Raw genomic sequence first — 21,882 nt, forward strand, 5'->3', positions numbered from 1 at the left:
AACTGCCTTTGGTAACAGTTAATTTTTTTTCAGAATATGCATTCATGAAAGCTTATATTAATTATGTATTTTAACAAATGAGAAGAAAACTGATTAAAATAATGAAAAAAAATTTAAATTATACAAATTTTTCACATTCAAAATAAAAATCATAAGTATGAATCAAAATGCCATGATTTTTCAGAATTAAATGTATAGCTTCTGATCTATGAGGTGCATCTGAGGCATCCTTTGGATATTTTAAGCCATGTGTGTCTTTAGTATTTAAAGAATCAGTACTTGGCACAGGTTTTATAGCAGGTACACCCACTGGCAGTAAATTAACAGTGACTCTTATAGACTGGTTATCTGTTGATATCAAATATTTAATGCAGATTGGAAAGCATGTGGATTGGAGAGCAAAACAAAGCCTCCAAGTTTGATTCTCATACAGGTCAGTTGTTGGGACTTTTCTGGTTACGAGTCAGCTTTAGGAATCTGATTTGTGGTTGAAAAGATCAGCTGGTGGTTTTCTCAGCAGGGATTTTAGTGACATCAGTAAACTTGCTGGCTGAGTAGTGGTTATTTCTGTGTAAGTAGTGAATTTTTGGGTAAGCTTACAGCATTCTTGGAGAAAAGATTGCCAAGTGTGGAGGGCCCCCCCCCCCCCAGCTCTGGTGTGTGGGTGCTCTGATGCTGCACAGGTGCAGCTGTGAGAGATGTCCCACATTCTTTGCTGTGGGAGATGTCCAGCGGAGGTGTCCCACACTCCATGCTGCAGGACATGTCCCACACTCTGTGCTATGCCAGCTCTGTGGTGGTGGCTTTTCTGCTGCCCCCCAAACTGCCCGGGCCATGGCTGCTGTGTGTTGGGGCTGCAGCTGGGCCCCTGTTTGTGCTGCATTCGTGCTCTATGATCCTGCCACGTTTGGAGCTGCTGCTCTGCCCAGTGGGAGCAGGAGGTGAACCAGGAGGATGGTGTCTCCTTCGGCATCAGACACCCTTTGCTGCCCCCAGGGTTATGGGTCAGGTGTGTCTCTGAGCTCAGCTGCTGTTTTTGCTTCCAGCAAGTGCGGTCAGAGTGGTTTGGGCTGGCTGAAAGAGAGGAGGTGTTTGCTGATGGGGCTGTCTCTGAAGGAAGGGAGCTGTGACAGAGGCAGCGGGAGCTGTGCTGGGTGCTGTGAGCGGCAGCTGGTGGAGACGAGTGTCTGTGTGCTCCAGCAAGCTCCTTACGCTGCCTGACTGCACAGCAGGGCCTGCTCTGCTCCCCTGCCACAGCATCAGAGGCACAGCTGAGGACTGAACTCTTCCTCAGAGACTTCCCACTCAGAGTCTTCCTCAGAGACTGCCCGCAGTGGGGGCTGAGCCTGTGCCTTGGCTCTGCACCCCGGGACCCCACTCCTCGGGTGCTATGGGAGGTGTCCACTCAATGGCAGTAAAACCTAGAGCTCAGCCCCTTCCCTTATATTCTGCTGCTGTCAGAGGTGGTGTAAGGTCTTGAATTTTGAATGTTTCCAGAGTTTTTGAGGCTGCTGCGGGTTTTCTCTGTACCCTGTGCAGGGCCGCAGGCCCGCGTCCCGTCCTGGCGCTGGCTGCCATCTCTCTCCTGAGTCAGTCACTCGACAGAGAAAGCACGCTGAGCATCTGGGATGCGATGAGGCCGTCATTCCTTGTTTACAGCTCCTGGCAGGGAAAGCCCTGCGTCATGCACGGCCGGGGCTGGGAGCGTTTCCTCGGCAGTGGCACGGAGGCGAGAGGCCGCCTCTCCTGCGGTGCCCGCTGGCTGCCCTGCCGCGCCCTCGGCCCGGGGTGCTGGGCCAGCGGCTCCAGCGCTTCTCCCACCTCAGGAATACAGACTCTCGCACCTCGTGTTCCTTAGTTTGGGATCGCAGAGTAGACGGCACGTGTGTTACCTTTCGTCTGCCTGGTGAGCTCCTGCACGTTTTGTGAGCGTCCGTGGTTGTGGTAGCGCTCCGGGTGTGATGAAGGCTTTACTCACTTTTGCCCAGTATTTATTTTAGAAGTCAGGAACTGTTGTGCTTAAGTGGGGAGCTTGTTGTTTCACTTTGATAAAAAGCACAACTATTGCCCACACACGAAGCCTGTGTGGATATGTTTGGTTTCTCTGACTCTATTGCAGGGTTATAAAGCTGTGTTCCTAAAGTTATTCCTGTTTTGACTTCAGACATTTCCAGTGCAGACTGTTTACAAATTGGATGTGAAAAAGAACAATAATTGATTAAAAGCAATAATTTATGAACGTTAACATTTCCTGTGCATGCTAAGGCAAAGGTATATGCATTGATTTACCAGCCTTGTAGTAATTCCTGTGCTTTTTCCTTGCGTCTCTGTCAATGTGATATCTTGGAACAGGTTGTTTCATTTACCGGAATATCTCCACTGACATTAGCGGAATTGTTGATATAGCTGAGAAAAGAGAACCTGGACCAGCATTAATATGCTAGTTTTCAAAAATGCATTCTTAACATCATCATCTGAGCTCCAGACAGCCTTTGAATGTGTTTCTATAAACTTTTGGAAGGGTAATGTTTCAGAATAGTCGGTATGATTTTGGAAATACTCTTTTCAACATTCCCTCAAAAGAGGGCAGAAAATAAGTAATTAGTTTACCAACCATATGCCACTGATTTTCTTGCCTGGTAATAAGGGAGAAAGCTCACTGATTTAGATGGCTCATTTTAATAAAGATGATTGGTGTCCCAGCAATCTCCCATAATGATTTTAATTTAAAAAGGAGGAAGTAATATTTTACCTTGGAAAAGTTCTTTTAAGAAGCAGTAGGACAAATTATGGAAACTCTGTGTGTGTGTGTTATGTGTAAAACCACTCCTTATCCCAAAATGGGGAAAGATACTTTAGTTTACTTGAACAAATAATATGAAAATCATCCTATAAGCTACTGTTAACCTTTTTATCTCAAATGTAGCTGAAACTATTTAAATGGCTTTGGTCTTCATGTGGGAATGGAAATTAGCTCTTGGCATAGCTTGCTCTAATTGAAATCAGTTTGTGGTTTTTAAGTTCCTTCCCTGCTTGACAGATGATATCATTTCCTATGCTTTTTGTAATCCCCTCTGTTTTTCTAAGATTGTATAAAGCTAAGTTGAACTACACATTTTAAAGTAACTATACACCTTTTTCTGACCTACTTAGGACATAGTCCAAAAATCTTCACCAGATATTCACTCTGTGTTTGCAGACAATTTTACTTTTTGTTGAGGAATGTTAGTACATTTTTGTTGCCTGAAGTACTGAAGTACATCCAAAGTAGAACAAAGATGTGTTGTAACTATTAAACACATAAGAAATGTAATACACAGTTTTTACTTTTATAATTGAAGAATTAAGAAGGCAGTGCTTTAAATGCTAGGTTGTTTTAAATCCTTTCTCTAGTTTCATGTTTAACTTCTGTTCTATGGATTCATATTGCTATGGAAGGAAATACAGCTAAAATTATTATTTCTACTTAAAAATAAAAATAAAATTCCATTCACATACTTCTGAACTGTAAAAAGCCAAAGGATGCTTAAGGGTTTTGTGCAAGAGGAAGAATTCTGTGGTTGGCATAACACCTGTTAGCAACAGGCTCTGATGGGGATGCAATTTCTATTTTTCAATCCTGAGCATTTCAAACAGCATGTTGTAGGTATCCAGTGCTGCATCACAGTCTACTGAAATGCTGATCAGACTGTAATCCTATCTGGGGAGGAGCCTTTCATGTGGTTCCTGTTAAGAGGAAAACCATTTCCCAGCTGCTTACTGGAGTGTGGGCCCCAGTTCACAGCTGTGTTGGACAGCAGGATCTGTAAGGACTTCACTTTGTTGGGAGGCCTGCCCACTTCTCTGTGCCTGATGAAGAGCCTGACATACTTTTAGTTGCTCCTAACATCTAGTTAAAAAATATATTTTTCCTTATTACTGGAGAAATGCAGCACAGACATTATGTTTTGCTGGCATGGGGTTTAAGCTGCCTGTTAACTATTATAAATGGTGGGGCTGCAGCTGAGGAGAGTTTGTTGCTCCCCTGCCTCTGCCCCTTGCAGGGGAAGGTTGTTGGCTCTGGGGAAATGCTGTCTGTGAGCTCTGCAGATCCCAAGTACAGCAGCTGGCAGCAGCTCTACTGCTGGGGTGAGCCCACAGATGACATAAAGAAAGAAATTGCTCTTTCATTTTTCCTTTTTATGCAGCAAGTCCTACCTGGCCAGATCAGCTTCTGGTATTGCATGTGTTGGCAAAAGAAGGCTGTCTTCAGGAGCTTCCTTATATGCTTCCTTTTAATACTTCCCTCCCCAATATCCCAGATGATAAGATGCCCTTTCCTTTTGATGGTATCTGCCAGAAGTTTAGTACTTTTCCCTTACTAATGGTAATGGCTTGTTCTCATAATTGCAAACTATGAAAAAAGCTCTGTGGATTTATACTCATATAAAATGCCTTTGACTTCAGTGAATGAGGGGGGCATCAAATTCTTGTACCATGTCCTATATTCCTAAGGTACTATAAATCTATTGTGTTCTGTAGTGCCAGTGTAGTATCTGTCCTAAAATGTGCATCCTTGACTTCTAATACTTTCTTGTTCACAGAATAAATCCCTAAAAAAAAAAGTTAAATCCTTTAGCAGACAGTTAAGTATTTCTGACTGGTTTGGTTTAACTGAGGAAAATCTTTTTCCTTTTCAAGTACAACACTGTAACATCCGGTGCATGAATGGAGGGAGCTGCAGTGATGACCATTGCCTCTGTCAGAAGGGATACACAGGAACACACTGTGGACAGCGTAAGTGCCCTTCTGTGAATGTAGAAACTGTGCACAGTCAAGTAATCCTGTGATGTGTGGATTGGACACCCTTTAGCACTAAATTTCAACTGCTGTTGACCTTGTTTTTTATCAGGTGTAGTGGAGTTTTACAGAAAAACACATTACTTTGTAATGAATGCCGAGTGAGTTCTTTCTGATCAGGACTATTAAAATAAACATCATATGAATTTGTAATAATTGGATATAACCTGATCCTGTAGTTCTCACACTACCGTTATTGCCATTGACCTCCAGGACTTTTAACTCACTAGAGCAATAGGCCATACATCCAGAGTGTACATGGGATTCAGTTTTCATTTTATAGACAAAATGAAGATTTTTAATACAAAGCGTTGTTTTCATTTCAGCCTTTGCATCAGACTTAGCTAGTATGCCTAAGATATATTGCTCATTTTGGTGATGTCTTATTAGAGGTGACAGACAGATTTTTTTTTTTGTTATTTCCTCAATCAGTCCTTAGCCAAAAGTGTTCCTGGATCTGCTGCTTAAAATTTCTCCCAAGCTGACTCTAGTAGTCTCTCATTCTTCTTGGCTGGAATGCTGTGAAGTAGCTCAAATAAGGATGTAGACACTGCTTTTAACCAAGGTTGTCACATTGCTATCTAGTGAACTATTGGTCTGACAGAGAAAATGTGTTTAGCTCATTTAATGAAAACCTTTTGTGCTCTGTCAAGATCAGTGGCACACTTTACATGAACTTCACTGGGACCAGGAATTTACCGTAATAATCTGGAGGAGGATCACATGGTGAAAGGATTAGGAATTGTATTTCTGCCTTCTCTGTGAAATATCAAGTGGATAAAAGAGGATAAATGGAAATCTTCTTTCTACTGAAGTGAATGTGAAAAGGAACAAAGAATAACATTACTCAATGACCATCAAGTTGTATTTAAAGATCTCCTTTTTCATGTGCATGTTATATTTTCTGATTATTTTTGAGAGCAACTGCTTTCGGAGTTTATTCTGAGGAAAAATGGATCCGGAATCTAGTGACAACATTGTACAGGGGAAGAATATCTTGGTTTAATATAGTCAGAATAGATATTAATTACATTTTGCTATCCTGGTTAATAGTATGAATTATTTAACATCAGCAAACAGCCTTTTAATACTGGATTATTATGGTAGAGGAACAAATACATTAGAGGATTTAGAGATGAGATTTTTTTTCTGCATCTTCTATCTGCAATCTCTGTCAGTGTTTATTTGTTGAAAGTTTGAAAGAGATGTTAGTTTGAGGTTATGGGATTGTCTAGCCATCCCTAAGAGAAAGGCTCTGAGAGGTCAGAAAAGCTGTGGTTGTTACTGTGTTTATGTTATGCTCCCTTGAAAAGATGAGTTCATGACACCAGTGAGGCCAGGAAATAAGAAAAGACTGTAAGTAGATTCTAGGAAAAAGGTTTCCTATCCTGTTATGTTTACCGTTTTTGCCAGTTTAGTGAAGCTGGTCAAGTACATACCTTCATGTCTTTGTGGCAGTAGCTCAATAAAGATTACTTTTGCCTTCCCTCTGATCCAGCTGTCTGTGAAAATGGATGTCTAAATGGCGGGAGATGTGTGGCTCCAAACCGATGTGCCTGCACGTATGGCTTTACTGGACCCCAGTGTGAAAGAGGTATGTGCCCTAAATCAGTGGGGAAAAAATTATGTTACAACTTGCTTAAGAGTGACTTAAAAATATTTAAATGGTAATACAAAATAAAATGGTAATATTGCTGTCTATGAATAAAGTAAAATAGCATTAGTGTTCTTGTAGAATGCAACATAAGGATGTTTTACTGAAAGGAAAACTTCAGTCGAAGAACATTGTGGAGATATTGGCCATGGAAAAACGCAAAATAGTAAATTTCTTAAATGGTATTTTTGGTAAGAAAGCAAGCTTTAGGTTTGATTTAAAACCTAACATTCAATCTTACCTTCTTTTGTTACTTTTATATCTCACAAGTGCTGATTAGTGTAATTTTAGTAGTTAGTTCTTCAATTTGTGGTAGGTTTACCAAACGTTGTTTTCATTTTCTGGGGCAAACCCCCTGCTCCAACAGTGAGGTTGTTGGGCCATTACCTACTGTGTTCTGTAGTTGAATTGGTTGTGTTTGATTTTGTTAGACTGAAGACTGAAAGTAAATTTTAAGTAGCATGAACTTCATAAGGATAGAGGCCAGGATGAAACATAGATGCAATACTTTACTTTTTTGCAATGAAAATACTCCAATGGAAGTGGTGGCAAATGAAAGTTATTGATAAATGCTTTTACTCAAACTTCAGCTTCTAAGTCATCAGAAAAGCTCTTTGAATCTGATACATTTGCACACCAGTGATAAGCAGCATCTTGCCTCTGTCTTTGGTATGTTTTGTTTTGGCAGAGTTTATTCAGTTTTTCTTTCCATTTTGTATAGATTTATTCTCATCAATTTTCAAGTGAAAACAGCTATACCAACTGTTTTATCTGGTGTGTGGATTCTTTTGGGGTTATTAAACCAATTTAGTGGTTCATTTGCAAGCAATATAGTGAACAATGTTTAGGAATAGCCCTGTTGAGTTTTGTAAAAATAAAACTAAAACATTTTCATTTGTCAGATCAATTGGTTATGATAGTTGGAAATCAATACATACTACTCATACAATAGGTTGTGTTACATATCTGTGATAGAATAGACATTAATAATCTGATTTTGGACTTGCATGTGGAGGATGTGCTGAGCACATGAAATTTCTTCAGTGACTGTGTCAGATGATCACCACTGTCAGTGCTGCACCTGGAGGAGGTTTCCTATGTGGGCAGCACAGGTGGGTGATGCAGAACAACAACTCTTGGGGGACCAAAGCCTTTTGTGCTGTGCTACAGCAGATGGCAGGATGAAGCAGGCATTTCCTGCACTCCCTACAGCAGATAAAATTACTGTTGGCACCGTGTGAAGTCTTTTCAGTAGTCCACTCAGATGTTATAAAAGTAGTTCAAACCAATGGTGAATTTTTTCCAAAGATTGAAAAGTAGCCCTGTTCTGAATCTTGGGATCTTACTGCTGGAGAGGAGTAAGAGAAATATAAAATTAGGTTAAAAATCCCAAATTTGAACAGAAGAAAGGCTTATAGGTAAGAATGCACTGAACAGTGATGTAAAGAGTTGGAATTTCAAACAACTTCTGCTTGTTCATGGGTGAAATTTTTGAGCCTTAAGAAAAAGACTGTGTTGGCTGATTTGAGTCCAGTTTGACTCTCTGGCATTTGGGCGAGTTTCTAGGCTGAATCCTGCTGACAGCCTTGGTCCTGCCCCTCAGGGCTCCTGCCTTCTGGTGGGTGGAGAGAGAAACTGGTGACACAGAGCCATTTGAGCCAAACCAAGCTGTCCTGAAATCCCATGCATGTTACTGAGCACAACTGAGGTGGAAATCTGTAACTTACATACCTTGTCCATAGGTAGTTACATCTGTTTGATTCTGTAGTTATCAGTGAAAGAGAAAATAGCTGTTAATGAGCTGTAGAATTCTGGTTAATGCTCACTTGGTGTGTTGAGGCCAAATGATAGTCATATCTTCCTAGAAAACCTCTGAAATTTGGCTCCTTTCACACAGATTTCCTGCAGCCTCTCTACCTAGCTGAGCTAATATGTTCCCCTCCTCTAAAAAGGGTGTGGTGGTTTTTGTCTCAGAATCACATTATGCCATCAGAAAAACTTTTTCTGAAGATAGCTTTTCAAGTATAAACTAATGTTGGTCTTAGTCAGAATAACTCGCCTTGTTCAGCACATGCACCTGTGTGGTCACTGGGGAGTTGTCTGGCTGCATATGATTTTACACAGCTGTCAGCTAAGTAAGAGGTCCATATTTTGAATCTAGCTTTGGAAAGTTATGTGGATTTGTGACACTCCCTGGTGGGCTTCTGATGTGAGTGGATGTTAGCCAGTAAATTGACAAGATTCATGCCTTGTAGAGTAAAACCGTGTGTTTATTAGAAAGAAAAAGGGGGAGGAAACAAAACAACAAAACCAAAGCATCTCTGTGCATGGAGAAGGGGAAAAAAAAGGAAATTCCTGAAGAGAAACAGTCTCTTAAACTATCCCATTTCTGGGGGAAGCAGGAGAGGATGATTGTTTTGAAAACACCATTGCTGGATAGAAAGGTAATGTGAAGTGCTATAGGTCTGTGGCATGTGCACAGTCTCCATCTGTTTGGCTGTGATTTGATGTCGAGGTTATGCCATGCCACAGGCTCACAGTTATGGAAGTCATTTACTGCTGCAAATCACCCCGTTCTTTTCTCTACAAGCACCAGCTAACAGTAACAATCACACAGTGCTTGTGGCACATACGTCACAGACCAAAGAAAATTCCAGCCTTTGCTGCATGTGTTGTAGCTTAGAACTGACTGGAATAAAACAATTTGAGGCAACCAAATAATGAGGTTATTCTGATAGTCTGATAGGGAAAACAGTTAAAATGTTGCAGGTGGTTAGAACAAAGTTAGAGCGAGTTTCTTAGATACAGAGACAAGTCATGTAGTTCTGTTTTAAGTAGTTTTTCCATACATTTGGTCATATTTATAATACAAATCACCTTGGTTGGCATTGTCTCAGGAAGTGCTGACTGTTAATGTGATTGTTAATGAAGATCTAAAAGACTTCTGTGTAGGTCAATAGCATCAAATACATGCATAATGAAAGGACTTTATCTGGTGAAAGACCTGCTGCTTTCACAGTGCAGCAAACTCCATCCAATTTGTGGCATGAGTATTTTTATGTATTTATTCAGTCATTCTTTGAGAGGGTAGCAGCTGGCCTTGGACAGCTTTGGCACACGAGTTGCTTTTTGTGTGTCTTAGAAGTGTTAATGTTAGTGTAACACTGTAAACACTATAAACAGGAGCATAAGGAATTTTGAGATTCATTTTTATCAGTGGGGTTCCTCTTCATGTTCTGGGAGTGTGTGCCATGTCACTGGTGAGATTGGCTTCACCAGGGCTGGATGGGTAACTCTATCATGGTTGTAAGCAGTACACAGGTATGGTTAACTCCTGAGCTGCTGGGTGTGGTGTTTGGCACCTTTCCAAAGCAGGAGAAGCCACCTGGGTGTACTGTCAAGTGCATGCAGGTGTATAAGTATAACAGACCTGGCTTTTCTGTGGGATAGTGTTCAAAAAAGATGGACTTGCCATAAGCTCAACAGTAAAAGTGTAGTGGAGTTGGAGATGCTTCCTACAGCCATTTAGGACACACTTAAAATACATAGTCCAGGAAGGAAAATATTTCATGGGTATCGTCTCACCTAAACTTTGGACTTCAGGGATTTCTTTTGGAAGGTGCTGAGTTCCCTGGCTGCGGTCCAGTGATGGGCTTTGACGTGCCTTTAAACTCAAACCTGAGGTGCCATTATGCCTAAAATTATGCAAGTGCTTAATGGCCTTACTTGATTTTGGCCCAAGCTTTCACAGTTAGTTAAGATCCAAGAGGTGCACTCAGCTTTTGGCTTATCAGTAGTCATGTTGTTAATGAAAAGAAATCACAGGTAACAGAAAATGAAGATGCAGGCAATGCAAAATTTCTCCCATTGGTTAAAAACCAGATGCCATCTTTATGCCATTTGTCTGCTAGTGCTGAATAACAAGTGAGTTACAGATTCTGCAGTTCCTTTTAAAGCTGCTGAAGAGTTTGAGAGCAGAGACTTAGCTTATGTTCCCCTAAGGATGATTCAGAACATCGACAGCTCTTTTTATTATCTGTGAAAGAGCCTGGGGGATTTAGCTGGCTACAGGAGATGCCCATGTTTGGGTCATGTGAAAACATCCCTGTATCATGGAGTTTATGAAAGTCCATAGGAAAAATTGATGTTAGAAGCTCAGAGAGATCAGAGAACCCTATCAGATTTGGTAGAACTGTGCCTCCAAACTTGTGCATAAAGGCTTTCTTGACTATTTGAAACTCTTTCTCTTTGGACATCTGGGTAATTATACTTTAAGACGGCAAATTCTGTAAAATATAAAATTGTACATTGTTGTTATCCTCATCTTGCAGAAATGCAATGAAATATGCTTTTCTTTTTCTGTCTGGATTCATTTAGAGGAACACAGTGGAAGCTCAGAGTGTGTTACAGCCCTGTTTGTTTATTTGAATTTATTTGAATGCTTGTGACAACATTAGGGGCTCAATCCTGCTGCATTCTGGAGTTTTGCCACTCGCTTTGCGTAGGAGCAGAATTGGGCCTGATGTAGTTCAAATATCAAAAGCGTACCACGTGTGTTTTGTTTTTTTCTGGACCCAGAATATGAGCAAATGATTGCTTTTTCTTCAAACAGAGTCGTTTCTGTACTGCTCTCTTCATGGCAGGAATTTTTGCATAATTTTTAATTATATTTGGCCATTATTAAAAGTTCCCAGAATTAATGCCATATGTAAAAATATCTTTCCCAGAGCCTCTTTATGAAAGTGCAGCCGCTGAAAGTGGTCAAGAGTAGTGTAGGGTTCTGTATATTTTTTTCTTTCTGAATACTACAACGGGTAGAATGTTTTCACAAAGAGGACACTGCACCCCTTAGTGTGCCCCGTCTCTGGTATTTAGTCTAAATGGAAAGTAAATAACAAAGTGTAGATAGCAGTAAAAGTATGTTCCCAAAGCCGTATGTTGCATTTAAAGTAGTATTGCAGCATATGGTAGCTGGCAAACATTTGAATAAACTTGATTTCTGTAGCTTTCTTCCAAGAAACACATCTGTTGACATAGACATGTAGTTTCTGCAGCCCTGTAACATGAATGCATGTACAGTGTTATAGCAGCAGGCTAAAGGATGGCTAAACTTGAAGGCCTGGAATAAGGATTCTTGCACACATTTTTCACCCTGAAAAGTTATGAAAAATGGCTTCAGGCTAAAGATCAATACATTCAGTCACAGAGTGATGTTTTACTGAGTTTAAAGTAGTTTTAATACATGTTGTCACCTTTTTGTTTTAAAACAAAAATTCAATATTGGTGTCTTGGATTATCTTTTCTATAAAAGAGGTTGAGATTAAGTGGATGAGTTTTTAAATTTTTAAAATCGAAGCTGCAGCTTTTTGGTGGAGAAGTTAGTCTCTGCAGAATAATTGTGTGTGATGTAAGATTCTTCATCATACTTAGCAATATAATCAAGAGCTCTCTGGATCAGAACTCAGGACTCAGCTCAGTCTGTTATTTGATGCCAAAAAGCATTTTTAGGGATCTTGTGTATGTAAAGGCTTTTATCCATTGTTTTACTCCTTGCAAATACACCCCATAACCTGTCCTGTGTTGCTTGCTCTATGCTTTGTGTATCCTAAAATATCACATAGCAAGTTTTAAAATGTTTCTTCAGATATGTGCTTAAAAGTTTAATCAAGATCCATAAATGATTAAGTACATATGGCTAAGGTCTCATGTGAGATGTGAGGGCTCCAACTTTTGTACATGAAGCTGAACATTTACATTTTGTTCCAAATTGAGTTTTGGTTTCAGTCAAACAAATCCAAATCTAAAGTTTTCATTCAACTGTTTGGCAGACCTTTCTATACTTCCATGCCTTCTTGATTGGCTACTAAGGGCACTGACCTTTAGATGTGCAATAAGGTATTGTTTGGACTTTGGTTTGGTTTGATTTTCATTGTAGCAGTGGAGATGTATACAAATGCAATCACAAATTGGGAAGTCCATATTTTTGCTATAAGTGAGGATAAAACCATTTGAATGAAATAGCTGCATTGTTCTAATCTGTAAGATTTGTTTCTTGCATGTAGGATATTGAAGGGACTCATGTGATAATCACTATCATCCTTCTGGAACTGCAGACAGCTTTGTTGTTGAACCAGACTCCTACCTCCAAGTGTGCTGGCAGCCTGTGGCACGTGTTTGCTGTGCAACAAATTTGGTTTTGCTCTCACTGCAGATTGGCTGAACCTTGTGCTGGCTCTGTTTGCACATGGTACTTGCAGTTGGAATTGTAGTGTCTTAGGAAAGGAAGAACAGAGCCTGTGCTTTCATCAAGAGGCTTTGTAGAAGTTATAAGACAGAGAGATGTCTTTGTGTATTTGGTTATGGGATGTTACATTAATACAGATATGACTTTTATATACACAGTGCAGGCAGTTGAGAGACATATCTTCCCTGAATGGCCTGCACTGCCAGATCTGTGCTCTGTGGCGTTCCAGGGAGAATTGGAAAGAATCCATCTGATGTGTTGTATCATGAGAGTCAATGTTTTTGTGTGTGCTGAAAGATTGAATCAGCTTTTACTGATGCTGGTTGTCATTGCAGCACAGTTGTGCATTTGAGGCCTTCAGAATGAGTGTCTTCAAGCTTTTCTTCCTCTCTTAGTGCCATTGTACCAGGCCTATTTTTCTGATTTCAGCCATCTCCCAATTTCTGGGTCACTATGTGGGTAAAACTAATTTCTCGTAGAACTTTCCAAAGAAAAAGTGCTTTCAAAGTGGTGACTCCTGGAGTTGTACATGATACAGGGAATGAGTAAATGCAGCTGAGAACTTATCTAACAATGCTTGCTTAGCTGTTCCTGGAGAAAAGCGTTCCTTTTTCTCTGGTCTGCAATATATTTTGGTATAAGAAAGCACAGCTACCTGAAATCCTTTGATTTGTTACAATGAAAACAAATGTTTTCCTTGTGAATCACCCATTCATAGCTTTTTTTTTTTTTTTGCTGGGCTGGTAAACTGAAAATTTTTGTTTCAGTTGCAACAGAAACAAAAATCAGTGTGTATGATGCCTCAGTCAAGTTTAGGTTATGGACTTAATTTTTTTTCTTTCTTTGTTTTTTAAAGTGATCTAAAACGTTCATGATGGTCAGCTCTAACAAAAAAAAGAAACCTCTTTTAAAACATCATAGATTGTACCTAATGCAAGGATAAACTGACGAGGGCATGTCCAACTAAAACAATTCTTTTATATACGTCAGCTGCAAAATGCTAATGAAAATGCATCTTAAGCAGAGATGCTCAAAGTGGTCAGTGGGACTATTTTGACACATATAAGTTTTTCTTGCAACATGTTGGTAACAGAGCTGATGAAATCTCTGTAAAAATTAAAACTTTTCTGGAGTAAACTGTTGCATTTAGAAAGATATCTCCTATCCTGTCTCAGCATAAATGCTGCAAAAAATTGTGGGAAACGACTACCAAAGGACAGCTGTAAGGACAGGCACATTCTCACTTCCAGTTGCCCTTGAGAAGTTCATGAATATTGACGGAGTAGTTTTTGTATTTTTTTTTTTTTTTGGTGACAGCTTGTACATTTGGCACTTTAGAGAAATGCTGTAGGAAAAGAAAAGAGGCCTAAATAAGGTCTGAAAAGAAAGGAGCCCTGAGAGAAATATCACTCTCCACATTCTTCTATGCTGTAAAATAGAGTCTGGCTTTGCACTCCTTATCCAGAAGAAAGTCCTTTTGGAAAAAGGTGGAATTTTGTTATGTAAAGAAACCAAGATTCAGTATTTCTTTTTGTGGGAAGGTGTGCAAAGACTAGGGAAAAGTAATTTTAAAAAAGCATGAAAGTTATTAAAAGTGCATGTGTGTTTACACTCATATATACACATAGGGGTTTATATTTTCAGAAAAGAAATATGAAACCTTTTAAGCACCTGTTTTTTGCATGTGACCTTATGCATTTGTTTTGTATCTGTTGCAGGCATTACCCAGGCTAACCTAGCTCAGGTAGCTTAGTGTGACTGCTGTTCTGTAGCCTTAATTTTGTTTCCTGGTGGTGTAATTCAGATTACAAGTCCCATAATGAAGGAGTGGCCTCTTTTTTATTTTTTACAAGTTTTACTTGTCCCTGAATGTTTAACTTAGTGCGTGACTCTTTTTAAAAAGCATTTAACTCCAGTAAGCCTGGCTTACCAAATGGTCTTGATCGTGTTTTGTAATGGTCCTGCCCCCAACATTTATGTTTTCTGTGAAGTTTACCCAATGACTGCCAGGCATTTAGTGCTGTCCCCGTTTGCTCCTTACTCCTTGGAACAAATGGTCTTCTGTGACCCTCTAATGCTTTTTCTTCCAACACAGAGGTGCTGACAGTCATAGGGAAGCAGAGCTCAGCAGAAACCTGTATGCTCACAGTTCTTGCCTCCTTGGGGAAGTGGTGGCTGATCCTTTCATCCTGCAGCACTACACACAGCATGGGACAAAGCCCCTGCTCTCCTGAGCTGAAGCAGGAGAAGGGTTCTTGCTGGCATTGCAGCAGTGGTCATTTTATTAGACTTACCATTTTCTTTCTTGTTTCTCTATACACAGGAATCTCATAGTGCTCTTTGGTCTCAAGGTTGAGCCACGAGTTTTTGCCCTAAGTCCTTCCACGTAGGTCCTACTGCTTACAATGGTTCCACTCAATCTGCTAATAGATGAGTTTTCAGCAAGGCTCGGGAAATCAGTTCATCTCCAGCAAAAACAGACACTAAAATGCACATCTGCTGTTTAGTGGAGTAACTCCCACCTATCAAACAATGCATTTACATTTTTTAAATAATAGACCTGTAAGAGTTACAGGGAGAGAGGATAATTTCTAACTGTATTTCAGCTTACAAAATTGCTTAGGTGGAAGAGGCCTCTTGAGATCATCTAGTCCATCTCCCCTGCTTAAGCTGGATCAGCTTGAGCAGGTTACCCAGGACCGTGGCCAGTCACACCAGAGGGTGTGTTAAAATATATGTTAGTCTGTGATTTGTAAAACCTCCAGCTATATCATTCAGACCTACTAGCCATTTAATGAAGATCCAGTGTCATTGTCAAAGTGTTCATAATTCTGGATCTTTTGTGTTTTTTTTATTTTATTTGTGTGTTCTACCAGAATACAGGGAGTATTTATCCTGTGGCAATAATTGATTGAGTGCGGTGAAATGAAAGCATAAGTTATGCAGATAATTTCTAATGTACTTTCCTAATAGAAGTCTAAAAATGGAACATCTTAAAAATAAAAAAATAAGCTGTCAAAATTACAATGGTTCATGGGGTGTGGAATAGGGAATGGTTTTAACTGCTAGTAACTATAGACACTGTAAGGGGAGTTTTCCTGTTTGCACTGCACAGTGATTGTACTTACCTGCTTGTCACTTAAGACAAAAAAATGAGGAGACCTAGTAGGTACTTGAGTGATATTTCACCTGATTTAGGAGGTAGCTGGGTCCCTCAGTGACAGGAGATTTCAGGACCTCAAAAGCTCCTATGTCTCCTTACGTTCCTGAGAATGGCAGCAAGAAGCAAAGCAGTGAACATAAAGTGGAAAGAGCACATTGTGCACTTTCCTTCAAAGTGCAATTAAGATGGATCTTAAAGTGAGTCACCTTGAACTGCTTCTTCAAGGGGTGTTGGATTGGTCTCTGTGCTGGAATAATATGGCCAGACATCTTAGTTCAGTTGAGCAGTACAGTGACAGGATACTGCTTGAACTTGGAATGTTGATAAGAGGTAATAGTAAAACCAGAGAGCAATGAACTATAATTGTCCTGCTGGGATATGATGAAAGCCTTTATGAGAATCTCTATGTCCTGGAGGGACAGTATGAGTGGTAACTTGGAGAGATTTGTAAAATGGAAGTATGACAGCTTTACAATGGGATTAATACAGGCTTCAGAAGGAACCACAGGGTCAAAAATTACTTCCAGGCCACAGGGCAGGAAGGCAAAAAGATCTGCCATTGAAATGGGCAGTGAAAGATGAGGTAAGTGAAAGGAGAGTTGATGTTGGGTTACTTGGGCACCAGTAATCTTTAAGATAAGACATAATTTAATGATGTAGATGCTGTGTCTGGAATTGAATTGCACCACACGGTGTGAACTAATTCCAGTTGCTTGATTCTTGAGTTGAAGAATAGAGGAGTAATAAGAGGATGATTTGTGACCATTTTGAGGCATTGAAGTAAGAAGAGGATAATGTTTTAATACACTGAAATCTGGGCTCATAAAGAAAAAGCAAGAGAAACAGGTGAGGAGAGAAGATAAGTAAGAAGAGGATGTCAGAAGGGATATAGCCAAATAGTTTTCACAATCTTGGGAAAAGAGCATTGAAGGCAGGTTGAGAAGTTTAGACTGCTGCTTGGGCAGGGGAGACCCAGCAGAGATGTGCATTCCATTCATCTGAATGGCTCTTCTAGTAAAAACATTGCTAGACACAAGCACAGGCCAGGAATGGCAAATGATGAATGACTTAGCAGGCTATCTTGCTGGGTATTTAATCTGTGTGGTTATCTAAATAATTTGAAATGCTTCTCTTGGCCTGAGCCAGGCTGGGCAAAATGAAGTGCCATGCATTAAACCCTGTGCTATTTCAGCTCTCAGGTCCCAGCAGGAACCCAACAAGATATGGCTCCGTGAAAGGTGATACTATATTAAACTAACAGTACAAGTTGTATCAAACTCTGTTCCAAATTCAATACAAAAACTCATGGTTTCAGAAGGCATTTTAAATCTAGCACTAGCACTTCAGTCACTTGCTGATGTCAGTACAAAAAAAAAAAAATGCTTTGTACAGCTGCTGACTGACTGCAAGGAAGATGAGAGGTTAAATTGGGTTAGTGGAAATGAAAGACGTGCAATGGAAGAAGTATTGCTATCAGAATGTTTATGGAAATAGTCATTAAATAGTAGAAGTGTTTAAATTGGAGGGCAAATTTAAAGCATTCCTTTTTATAATTTTTTCCCCTATTTATGTGAAATTGAAATTATTTACAAAGGTGTACAAAGAAACATTAATTTCTCTCCCTCTTGAAAAAAAAAAAAGGAAATATGATGGCAAATCCATCCTAGTCTCTTACTGTTCAAGCCTTTTTAAGCTCAGGCCTGAGCCACTGATGTGTATTAGAATAATTCTGCTATTCTTACTACAGTTGATTACAGTGCTCTGTTATAAAGGGTGGAGGCACTTGGTTGTTCTCCAAAGAAAGTGAGTAATAATTGACCTAATGTACAGAGCACATGAATAACATATTCTTTTGGTAAGAAATTTATGTTTTACAGGGTGTGCTAGAGTTCACATCCCTTTTTCACATCTTCCAAAAGATTTTAAAATACTCAGCTGCTCTATTAAATTTCTAATTCAACAAATACTCAAATACAAAGTATGCGTTAGATAAAGCTCTTGAGTTGAATCCAAACATTGAAAAATCTTTTAATCTGCCTTGAAAACAGCTGTTTAGAATTTTGAATAGAAATAACAACTTCCTTCAGCCTACGTTGTTGATGTCCCGTTCAGTCTCAAGCTGGGAGGAATTTCTCTTTGTTACTCTGCAACAGCAGCAAGATTTTGCATCAATGATTTGACCATACCCAGAACATGTTAGGAGTGGTATCCTGGTCCTCTTTGAAAAAAATGGTAACACATCCTTGAATTCTGTATAATGGAGCAGAGACTTTCTGAGAAGAATTAAGGTAGTTTTGACACTTCAGTTGTAGTTGTCTGGAGTGCAGCTTACAGGAGCTCCTTTTGACATCTCCCCCTACTGAGAGACTGCTTTGTGTTTGTCTGCTGAAGGAATTCGTGATATGAGAATTGAGTTTTTTAGTGTCTGAAATAATTTAAACTAATTAGGTGGGGTTTGTGCATATGGACATATAACTTCTATTCCTTGTTCATAAATATTTGGGTAATCTTAGAAACTGTTATGCAGTGACCCTGCATGCAATACCACAAATGATATTTCTAGGCAAGTGCCCATTGCATCCAAGGAAATACCGAGAGTTCGAGATGACTGGCATTTCAGTGAACATTGAAAGCAGTAATGATTTGCCACTTAGTATAAACTATTGCCCAACCCTGCAGGGAATGGCTTATGTTTATTCTACAGCCTTTTGTTTGGCTGAGTCCACAGGGTAGATTGTACATTCATTTCACACACATACTCACATGAAAGGGACATCCAAAGACCTAGGTGGGCTTTCAGTCAGGAATCAGAGTTGACCTGATCAGATCTTGTCAGCCAGATTTCAATAAGATTATTGAGAAAGCAATTGGATCTGTGCTGTGCTACCACACAATACTTCCAATCAGTAATACTGGATAAAAGTTAAAAGTGCTTGAAGGCGTAAGCCACATATATGAATGTGTTTTAGCAAAGAAGACTCTTATCTATGGCTGTAGGGTATAGAAAATGCCATTATATGGAATGGTATTTTATTTTTGACTGCAATTAGGGATTTCAAGATGATGAATAAGAAATATTCTAGTAGAGTAAATAGCAAAGAAAATACAACCTCTTTCAGTTTTATAATATAATGTTCTTTTCCTGTTCTTTTCCTTTTGGGTTTGCATGCTGCATACACAGTCTTTCATATGATATTCTCATTTCCAAAGTGGTTTTAGAATGCAGGTGTGTTAATGTACATTGGTTAACACATAGACAAGTTTGTAGATGTGTCCTCCAATGGCCTCTGGTGAAGTGTAAGCAGATCTTTGCATTTCAGTTGGTTTTAGGTTATGTTCAAATTGGAGCGGATGTGAAAGAGTTTTGTCCCTTCCTTTTCCCATGAGATGACGCCTTTGTGTCTTTGTGTCTTTTTTTTATTATTATTTGTTGTTGTTTTGGGTTCATTTGGTTGGTTGGTTCTTGTTTAAGTAGTCAGTCCTGTGTGTGGTTTGCAGTGGTGGGATGTTGCTGCAGAGGTGCAGGTGCAGTACCCAGGATGGCAGTGATTCTCCCACACCTCTTCCGAAGCGGAATGAGGTCACAGTGTGTCAGCAGGGTTTGCTGCCCTGCAGAGGGGCAGCCTGATGCTCACAGGAAAAATAACCAAGATCACTTTTGTGAACAGGCCTTTTAATCAGCTGTTTAAAAGTTGCTGATCCAATTTCAAGTTCCTAATTAAATGAAATGGGGGAGAGAAAGAGATCAGCATCCTGCCAAGCAAGAGTTCCAATCCAGTGGTTATCTCATTTCAGACGTGTGGGCTAAATTATCTTTATAACTTAAGCTTATAGTATATTCACACACTAATAAAATGTTCTTATGTAAGGGTAGTTTAACCACCACAAGCTTATTTTATTTTATAAGACTAAACTATTTGATACTCTAAAAACATTTTTCTAATGCGAATGTTATTTATCACTAGTGTAGTTGAAACCTGAAACTTAATTATTAAAACAGATATTGAGATGCTTTCCTGACAAGGAATGTGGATAAAAGGCATTATTTCTTCAGGAAATCCTACTTACCTTTTGGATATAGTGCAAAATACTTCTGATAGCGAGGAGGAAGTTTTCTCTTCCACTGAAGTGTCTTAAATTATGAGCTGTCTGCTGTTTGATGAGAATTTTTTTAAAGCTGCCTAAAAGTTTTCCCACAGTGCTGGTTTACAAATAGCTGAAACCTTAGACACCACTCAGAACAGTCTGTTATTCCACTAACATTGATGAGACTGATGCACATGTGTATTGGTGACCACCTAGATTGTTAAATGTACCCATTCTACTAAAAATGAAAATATTTCCTGTATTTTTAGGTACAAGTTTAAATTGGCACTGTAATTGCTAAACCTTGCAGCTTAGGCAGATGCCAGAGCTCCCACAGAGGGACTTTAAACTGCACTATGCTGTACTCTGTATGCTTACCCCTCTTAACTCTTCACTGCTCCCCAGCAGTAGATGGGCACTCCTTCCTGCTTCCCTTCCTCTCTCTCCTCTGACCAGCTGTGGGAAACCCAAGGTGCTTCCTTCATGTACCATTCTCTTGCACTTGGTCCCAAGCAAAATTTGTCTTTTAATATGTAAAGTATCCTCTGTCTCAGCTGGGAATCTCCTTTTGGCTTGAGGAGTTTAGGGAGTTGAATTGGATTAGTAGCTTCCTAATGGCTTAATACTTCATTCAAAGCCCAGGGAAGTTAAAAGGAAAAAGATACTCTGGGGATCAGACCCTATTTCTAGAAGGGTAAGATAAGCATTGAGACACTGCCTATATCTGAATTGCCTCACTTCTGTGAGCCCTGATTCCTTGATAGGACCACCTGTCAAACTAAGTATCTGCTTCATATGATGCTGAGTTTTGTTGGGGAGAACAAAATAATCAGGGAGAAAAAAATGAACAGAATGTGCTTAACAGTCTGATAACTGTGAAATGAAGCTTATTCTTCTCAAAAATAATTTAAATATATATATTTTACTGCCTTTTTTAAAATTAAATATAAAGTTTATATCTAAAGATAGGAACACAATTAGGCCTTGCCACAGTTTATTCTGATCCACTCAGTTGTTCAGTTATTCATTCAATGGGGAGAAACAGTTCAGAAGACAGCACAAGTATTTACTATCTAGTAGAAATCTGTTAGCAACAGCTTTAAATTTTTTCTTATTCAATACATTTAATTTTATTTCTTTGAAATGGATAGATAGGAGCTGCCTAATTTAACAGATAAGCAGTATGTTGTCAGTGCTAGATTAGGCCATTCTTCATGTGGTTTGTAACCCCTTTTTTATCTCATACCCTCATTTATCACTGGCCTGGTGTTTGTTTTTCCTGATTTAGGATTATGACATTAAACTCGATAAATAATATGGGGGTACATAATTTGTACCTTATCAACTTGAAAATATCAAAGTAGAAAAAGAATATGGAAATCAACTCTACAATTGCAAGGAAAATGCCTTTTAGAAAAATGGGTGGTTAATATCTGCCATTTGTGTAATCATTGTTTATCCACATTTGGCCACCCAGTGATACTAGTGGATAGTATTTCAGAGTGCATAGCCAGATGTGTCAGTGAGATTCTCATCTCATTGCTGGGACATTCTCAGGCACCTTTTTGCTTCTTGCTCAGTGCCATTCTTGGAGCACAGGGGGCAGTGCTGCTAATGCCCAATTCACCTCCTGCAAAGGGTGGTGTTTCCCGCAGGTCGCCTGGTTCCTGGGTGGAGCTGGAACTGCTCCCAGCCTGCTCCATGCACTCATTCTTCTCCTGGATGGCTTTGGCTGCCTGGCTGCTCTCTACTAGTTGGCTCTGGCCCTCATTTTTACCTAGTTAGTTGGCCGGCCTGCCCTGGCAAACTTCCCTCTCCTGGTCGGCTGGCAGAGCTCTCGGGCTGGCCAGCCTTTTCCTTCCCTTCCCCTTCCTTTTCTCCCCTTCTCACACATGG

General features: G+C 39.7%; 1 protein-coding gene across 1 annotated transcript in view; it reads left to right on the plus strand.

Moving 5' to 3' along the window:
• Positions 1 to 21,882, plus strand: part of FBN1 (fibrillin 1) — a 146,399-nt gene that overhangs the window by 17,805 nt on the left and 106,712 nt on the right. The window contains 2 exon segments of the mRNA XM_032699840.1: positions 4,681 to 4,776; positions 6,338 to 6,433. Of these exon segments, the coding sequence (XP_032555731.1) occupies positions 4,681 to 4,776; positions 6,338 to 6,433 (192 nt within the window).

Source organism: Chiroxiphia lanceolata, chromosome 12 (assembly GCF_009829145.1).
Source record: "Chiroxiphia lanceolata isolate bChiLan1 chromosome 12, bChiLan1.pri, whole genome shotgun sequence".
In the NCBI taxonomy this organism is placed as follows: Eukaryota; Metazoa; Chordata; class Aves; order Passeriformes; family Pipridae; genus Chiroxiphia; species Chiroxiphia lanceolata.